This window comes from Salarias fasciatus, chromosome 23 (genome assembly GCF_902148845.1).
Source record: "Salarias fasciatus chromosome 23, fSalaFa1.1, whole genome shotgun sequence".
Taxonomy (NCBI): domain Eukaryota; kingdom Metazoa; phylum Chordata; class Actinopteri; order Blenniiformes; family Blenniidae; genus Salarias; species Salarias fasciatus.
In genome coordinates, this window is record NC_043766.1 from 25,434,513 (window position 1) to 25,441,955 (window position 7,443).

The 7,443-nt window shown below is 37.7% G+C and overlaps 1 protein-coding gene across 1 annotated transcript; it reads left to right on the forward strand.

The window, feature by feature from the left end:
- The first annotated feature begins 910 nt into the window (after positions 1-910).
- cts12 (cathepsin 12) lies at positions 911-6,694 on the forward strand. Its single transcript, XM_030082556.1, has 8 exons — positions 911-935; positions 3,335-3,480; positions 3,593-3,712; positions 4,002-4,166; positions 4,242-4,463; positions 4,561-4,729; positions 6,412-6,517; positions 6,595-6,694. The coding sequence occupies exons 1-8, from the start codon at positions 911-913 to the stop codon at positions 6,692-6,694; spliced, it is 1,053 nt and encodes a 350-aa protein (XP_029938416.1).
- Positions 6,695-7,443: the final 749 nt, after the last annotated feature.

Below are 7,443 nucleotides of genomic sequence, written 5' to 3' on the forward strand. Positions count from 1 at the left end.
CGTTTCACATAACCTGAAAAGAAGATTTCCATAGCAAATTAGGCACAATTTCAAATTAATCCTACTTTTGACATAATCCTTTTTTTTTTCATTTGAGTAAAGCACAGTGAAATAAATAAATAAAACAGGCACTCTATCTGAGGAAGAATTAAAAATTTAAAAATTTTTGCTACTAAAAATGCAAATTTATCTTCACAGCATGCTGATGCTAAAGCGTTTTTTTTTTTTTTTTTTTTAATTCAGGACTGTGTTCCTTCCCACTAACTATGTTTGCAAACTTACTTCTAATCTGCATTTCAACTGAACATCTAACAATCTTTTTTCATTAGCAGAGAAGTTATGATATAAATAGAAAAAATTCAATTATGTATACTTATAACCCATTACAAAGGAAACAAATACTAAAACATGAAATAAGGAATTTGAAAATGACAAAAAAACAAGTTACATTATGTACTGACACATTAAAAAAGTTGATGACAAGATTAATTTCCCCTGAATTGTGGTTATATCATGTTAGCCTAAGGCAAAGAGGTGGCATAAGCTATAAATATAAGAGAGCTGGGACCTGACAATAGCAAAATGCTGTTGGGTACGTTTACCTAAATAAAGTTCTTCTTTCACCGCTGGTTTTGGAAAGTTAGATGTCAGGTGTTGTGTTCACATATCAGCTGCTATTTGAGGGATTTACAATATTGCAGCTTTAGCCATCTCTAAATGATGACAGCAGTGCTGTAGAGGAGGAGCAGGCAAAGCATCTTGTTTTTGTTGACTAATGTCCTTCTCAGGTGATGGCATAGGTATTGATTTAGGGATTGAGTAAAAGTGCAGCAGAAACATACACTTATGTGGAAGCTATATAAGGACGGGCTGATCGTTAGTCTCTTTCTATGTTGCCACTCTTGAGAATATGGGAACAAAACAGACTCGCGCAGGTAAGTTGACTCAAGCTTTATATTTCACCCAAAAAACTATTTCAGCTTTGGAAAAGCTGGCTTGATGTTTAGTGGTAATAATATTACCTGTTGAAGCTAATGTCATTCGGTTTAAAGATGCAAATACCCTTGTCTTACATGCTTTTCATTAATAACAGCAGACAGTCTTCATTTTGCATGATTCATTTACATTCTTGAATTATTATGATTCAGAATAAATATCAAATGCACTCAAGTTTTTTTTTCTGATATGTCCTGCCACATGTCATTGAGGGCTCAATAATTTAAAAAGAGGGGATTTTTCTTTGCAAATCACATGTATTTTTAATGTGCAGAGCAGCATGTCAGCCATGCACTGTGCAGTCTTCTCTGTGAGGCTCCACTGCTACTTCTACCACTGCTACTACTACTACTGCTGCTGCTACTGTAAAAACTGTACTGTGACTGTGACTACAACAAAGGCCCCTCCTCCTCCACTACTAGAATGGTACAAAAGAAAAAAACTGTACTGCTAGTATTATAACAGCAACAACTACTACTGTAACTATGACACTATAGATTTTCCCCCTTGTAATCTAACAAAACAAAAAAAACAAAAAACAAAACAAAACAAAAAAATGATCCAGACAGATAATATTGAGAATGGAATAGGTTTTTTTTTTTCAAATGCCACTTAGAGAACTGAGAAGAGAAAGACATTTCTAAATACAATGGACAGGATTTCTAGAAATCCATTCCACTGATGGACTGGTACATGAACAACAACAAAACAGAGGAGGCTTTAATGGAGCAGTCTGTAAGATTTGGGTGGTTTGGGTTCATGGAGAGTAGAACAGGTCTTTTCTCACTCTTCAGGGTTTTACTATATAGCTTCTGTGAGGTTCAGCCATTCATTGTCCAGTTTAGGGTTTAAATCACCAGCTTGTTTTTCTCTGTTGTAGCCTGAGAAACTCACTAAACCACCTCATAGAATGAGGTGATATTACATGACTAAAAGGTTTTTATTTTCATTATTTGTGTTCAATTAATCACACTTTCCATAATTAATCTCTGTGCAGATTAGCACAAAATTAAAAACAATGGGCAGTCCATTGGAATATTTCTTTCATGGATTATTCTATGCAACATTTCCAGAAAAGTAAATAAATAAAAATAAGAAGAGAAAGATTTTCTCTTAATCCGTTGAGACTAGTTGACCTTTTTTTTCTGACTTTATGACAAAATATGCAATTTCACAGTTTGTACTTGGATTTGAAGTGATTACAGATTATACAAGAAAAATAGCAAGGATAAATAAATGCTTTAATTTGAATAAATGTGTTTTTCATGAAAAATTACATGTATTGTACAAAATGTATGCATCTATCAATTCTTAGCTATAATCTGCTTTCAGTGTATTTACATTAAAATGCTCTTTTAAGGCACAATCAAGCTTATTCTTATGGACAAGTCTTTAAAATTCAGTCGATTCATAGACACCTTCTCTACCTTTGAACCTTTTTTGGAAAGTTTAGAAACATTTTTATTTCTGAATTTTTGGACGATAACTTTTAACAAATCTGATGACAACAACAACAACAAATCCCTCAATGAAATAGTTTTAGTATTATTACCGGCTCAGGTTGTGGACCAACTCTTTTACGCAGTTTGCGTAATGTTGTTGGCTGGATTTGTGTGCAATTCTCCAGACTTTTGCACAACATGAAACATTCTTGTAGAACTCAGTATCAATCAGAAAACAAAAACAAAAAAGTTCCTTCAGTGACTTTTTATTTTTTGACAAAATACATTTACATCTTTGTCTTTAAGCACAGTTGGTTTGGGTTGTAACTTTCCTGTTTACCTTTGTTGAGTTCTGCAGAGACAAGACGACAGTTAAAACAACACTGTCATAATCTCTATGTTCTGTTTAGCACACTAAAATAAGATGAACAACAGTTAAAAGACTTCAGCTGCGAGCAAAAGAACTCCAAGGACCAATAATTAAAAAGTCAACACCGTAAAAATTGTTTGAACAATTCGTCCATCCAACTCCCATGACGTTTTATTCGAGTTCGGGTCCCTGAAGCCCATCCTGGCTGGCAATGGAACATTTCCATTTGGTATTTCCGAATTGATGGGTAGAACCTGATCATGTGTGCTTGACGGTATCAATACTGCCTGTCATGAGCTGGAGGCGTGTTTGCATGTTTAACCTGTTTTGCTTTCGTATAATACGCATTAAAAACTAAAACGAATTGAATGAATTGAACTGGTAACGTCAAAGCATAACACAAAGGACTTTTTCCTTCATGTTAATGTGATTGTTCAATGTCAGTTTTGAAGGCATCAAAGAAAGCATCACTTATACAACACTGACAAATAGAATTTCACAGCACTGTGGCGTTTTTTCCTTACAGTCCAGCAGGTCGTGTCGCTGCTGACAGCAGCGCTGCTTTCCGTCCTGCTCTGTGGCCCACTGCATGTCTTATCAGACTCAGATGAAATGCCCATGACTGAGTGGGAGATCTGGAAAAGCAACCACGGCGTACAATACGACGAATATGTAAGGTTTTTTCCACAGCAGACACACAACTGTCAATTGAAAGAATAACACATAATCACACATGCTGTGCCATGCATTTCTGCCTTTGATCTGCTTTCTCTGTTGTCTTTAGGATGACATGCAAAGAAAGGCCATCTGGCAGAAGAATAAACGAATGATTGAAGATAATAACCAGGGGTTTTACATGGGAATGAGGCCATTTTCAATGGCAATGAATAAATATGGAGACCTTGTAAGAAATGTTTTCATTTATCACCTCTTGGCTATGACACAGATATGTTTGTTGTTGTTGTTTTTTTTTTTTGTTTTGATGCTAAAAACATTTGAGTTTTAAACAGAACTTGAAAAGATGTGGATGCATTTAATGCTAACGCAGTATGACATGCTTCACCAAGCTGTTGGTAATGAAGCAAATGATTTATTCCAATATGACGTGATTTTTTTTTTACCTTGCAACTTATGATACTCTAATGGTTTGTCAAATTATGTCAGCAAGCCTAATCTCTGTTTTCCACATGCAGACAAGACAAGAATACCAGGTTCTGCAAGGTGCCATGATAGATGCACAATTTGTGAGAAGAGGAAGGGATGTCTCGGCAAGACGACTGCGTAACATCGCGAAGAAGCTAGATGGCTGGTTTGTCGACTACAGGAGCCTGGGTTATGTCACTGAAGTCAAAGATCAGGTAAGATACTGCCTCAGTCGTTATGCAGAATGATGCCAGATTGTACCTAATCTTTAATTTCTGTGCTTTCTGCAGGGGTACTGCGGCTCCTGCTGGGCCTTCAGCACTACTGGAGCTATAGAGGGACAAATATACAAGAAGACAGGCCAGCTCATGTCTCTGAGTGAACAAAACCTGGTGGACTGTTCCAAAGCATATGGTACCTATGGCTGCAATGGTGCCTGGATGGCCAATGCCTACGACTATGTGGTTAGCAACGGGCTGCAAGCAACGGACACCTACCCCTACACCTCAGTGGTGAGGCTCTGCCTGCTTCCCAGTCAACAGTGCAGCAGATTAAAAACCCAAGTGATCTCATACTCAATCTGCTGTTTACTTGTGCACCCCTCAACAGGACACCCAGCCATGTTACTACGACAGCAGACTTGCAGTTGCTCATATCAAAGACTACAGATTCATACCCAAAGGAGACGAGCAGGCTCTGGCTGATGCAGTGGCAACTGTTGGGCCCATCACAGTGGCTGTCGATGCAGATCATTCCAGCTTCCTCTTCTACAGCTCAGGTTCAGTACTTAAATTACCAGATTATGGAATATAGCAACAATTAACTACTATTTATTCAAATTTGAAGCTTTTCAAGCAACTATGTTTTAACAGAGAACACATGGAAACTACAATTATCTTTAACTTTTCAAGTAAATCTATAGTCATTACATTTTAAACTCTAGATGGCGCCATTACGGTGTATTCTGTGGCCACAGGACAGGCCTCTTTAGCTGAACTCATGGAAACCTTACTTGTTACTTTACCTTCCTCTTATTCACAAGGAAAATATCAGGTTGTCACAATTTTACAGTGTGCTGCTTTTAGCTGTAATTTCATGTAATGGTTATTAATATAAGTGCTTACAACTGTCATCAGAGCTGTGTTCAGGAGAAGAAAAACCCTCTCTGTGTGTGTGTGTGTGTGTGTGTGTGTGTGTGTGTGTGTGTGTGTGTGTGTGTGTGTGTGCTTGAGACACAAAATGATTGGGCGCTCAATAGCGATGCATGCAGCACTCATCTAATTTCTTATCCTATTTCAAACCAAAGCTGGCATGCCAACACTTACAGCCCCCATTATAATTAACTGTATTTACACTGGATGCAGTTTAACTACGGCCTGACGCAACGCAGCCACAAGGAGCCGCAGATGACATGCAGCAAGTCTATCCTCTCCGCAAGCTGAACGAAGCACGCAAAGGAGAACAAACTTTTTATTCTAGGAGTTAGGAAACAACGTATATTGTATGATTATGTTGCTATGTTGATGTATTTTGAGGACAGCTTTCTTTCTGCAGGTGAAGTCTCGTGAGATAAGGCAGTTCCCGTGCGATTCTGTAATCTCGCAATGTGTCCCTGCTCCCCTGCTCCATTATTTTTAGCTGTGTGCACCACAATGCTGAGGCCTTTGGTGGGGAATGGCAAAGCTCCGCTGTGGATGCAATGCCACGCAGCCGCACTGCAGAAGGTGTAAAATTGGGATTATTTAGCGGTGTTGACATGTCTAAACATTTGTTGAAAAAGCATTTAAGCAAACCTGCAGGAAGTGTGACATTTACAGCATAATGTCTTTGATGGAAAAAAAAAAGTTACTGGACTGTGTACAATGACATTTCAACACAAGAGTCAATCCAAAAGAAGACATTTTGACATAGGAAGTATTGGTAATTTGGTATTGGTCTATACATTGATCTTTTCAGTTTAAAGGCTAGACGTGAATGTATTCAAAAAAGTATAAAGTAACAGACATGTACAGTTTCACATTTGGTTACTGTTAAATAAATTCAGGGGTTTGTGAAACCAGTTTAATTTTAATCTGAAAACTGACCTGGAAGCTAAAGCAGTTTGCATTACAATTGGCATTAGCTTCGAGCATCAAGGGGAATTCAAAGTCTTGTCTAAATGTGGACACTTCCTTTAAATCTTCAGCAGATTGTATTCAAACACGTATTTTTCCTACATGCAACTTTCCCTGCTCCATAGCAATGATCAGAAGACTCATGTGGAAACTATCCACTTGGATTTACTTTCTAATCTATTGCTGGTTATGTAGCTAACTAACTTTATCCCAGCTGCCAGGTAGAACTATAAAGGAACTATTTGCGTGCCTTCAACTGCAGTTAAATCTTTGCATTTACAGCTATGTGCAATGATCTTTCTGTGCAATGACATCTGATTGATGTGGGTTTGACTTCTCATTCCAGGGATATATGATGAGCCCAATTGCAACCCTAACAATCTGAGCCACGCAGTGCTGTTGGTTGGATATGGCTCAGAGGGTGGCCAAGACTACTGGATCATCAAGAACAGGTCAGCTTCAGTTTGAACACCCAGAAAACAATCAATACTTCTTATCAAATTTATAACTTCTGCTCTCCTTCATTTAGTTGGGGAACCAGCTGGGGTGAAGGCGGATACATGCGAATGATCCGAGATGGCAGAAACACTTGTGGCATCGCCAGCTACGCCTTGTACCCAGTTCTATGATTTATTTATTCCTTTTTGAAGAAGCTGCGGTTTGCTAATGCTATGCTCCATCACTGGAGTGGACCTCCAGAAAACATTAGTCAGTGCTCATATAGGGTCCATCATCCATATTTTCAGATCCTCTGTGACACTATAGGAACGTCATTCAGCAGAGATTTGCATCGTGTCAGTGATGCTACTCTAAGGGTTGTAGAGTTAAGCAGTGGTAACAATTTTTAATTTCAGAAATTTTACTGTTTGCACAAAGCATCATCAGTGAAGAGGAGAAAAACAATGCATTACGTAATTCATTCATTCCAAAAAATAAAAAATAAATCAAGAAAGCCAGCCCATGCAACAGGACATAGTGCAAGAAAAACAATGTTGAAACTTTATGGAACTAAATTTACAAAATGCTATTGATGTATCAATAGACACACTTAAGGCTAAACAATACAAATGTCATGATTCATATAGCGTGTTTTCTACTCCCCCCATTTAGTTAAACAAAACTGAATAAAAGACCTGATTAATGTTTGCATGATTGAATTTGATCAATTTGTCTCCACTTTTTCATCAGAAACCAAACAAATTTTATCAGTAATGTCAGAATAATCCGTCTCAAAAACAAACAACCAACAAACAGACAGACAGGATTGGAAAAGCTTTACAATGTGTTACATTATGTTGGTATGACACCTAAAGCACATGTGAAAACCCAAAAGCAGTAGGTTCAGGAAGACATACCCATATTGCATAAGCATTACAAA

What these genes read in the sequence shown, in the direction of transcription:
- cts12 (XM_030082556.1), top strand. Translation starts at nt 911, where the DNA reads ATGGGAACAAAACAGACTCGCGCAG. An exon ending in CCTACCCCTACACCTCAGTG is followed by an intron (nt 4,464 to 4,560) that starts GTGAGGCTCTGC and finishes ACCCCTCAACAG; the next exon opens with GACACCCAGCCATGTTACTA. An exon ending in TACTGGATCATCAAGAACAG is followed by an intron (nt 6,518 to 6,594) that starts GTCAGCTTCAGT and finishes TCCTTCATTTAG; the next exon opens with TTGGGGAACCAGCTGGGGTG.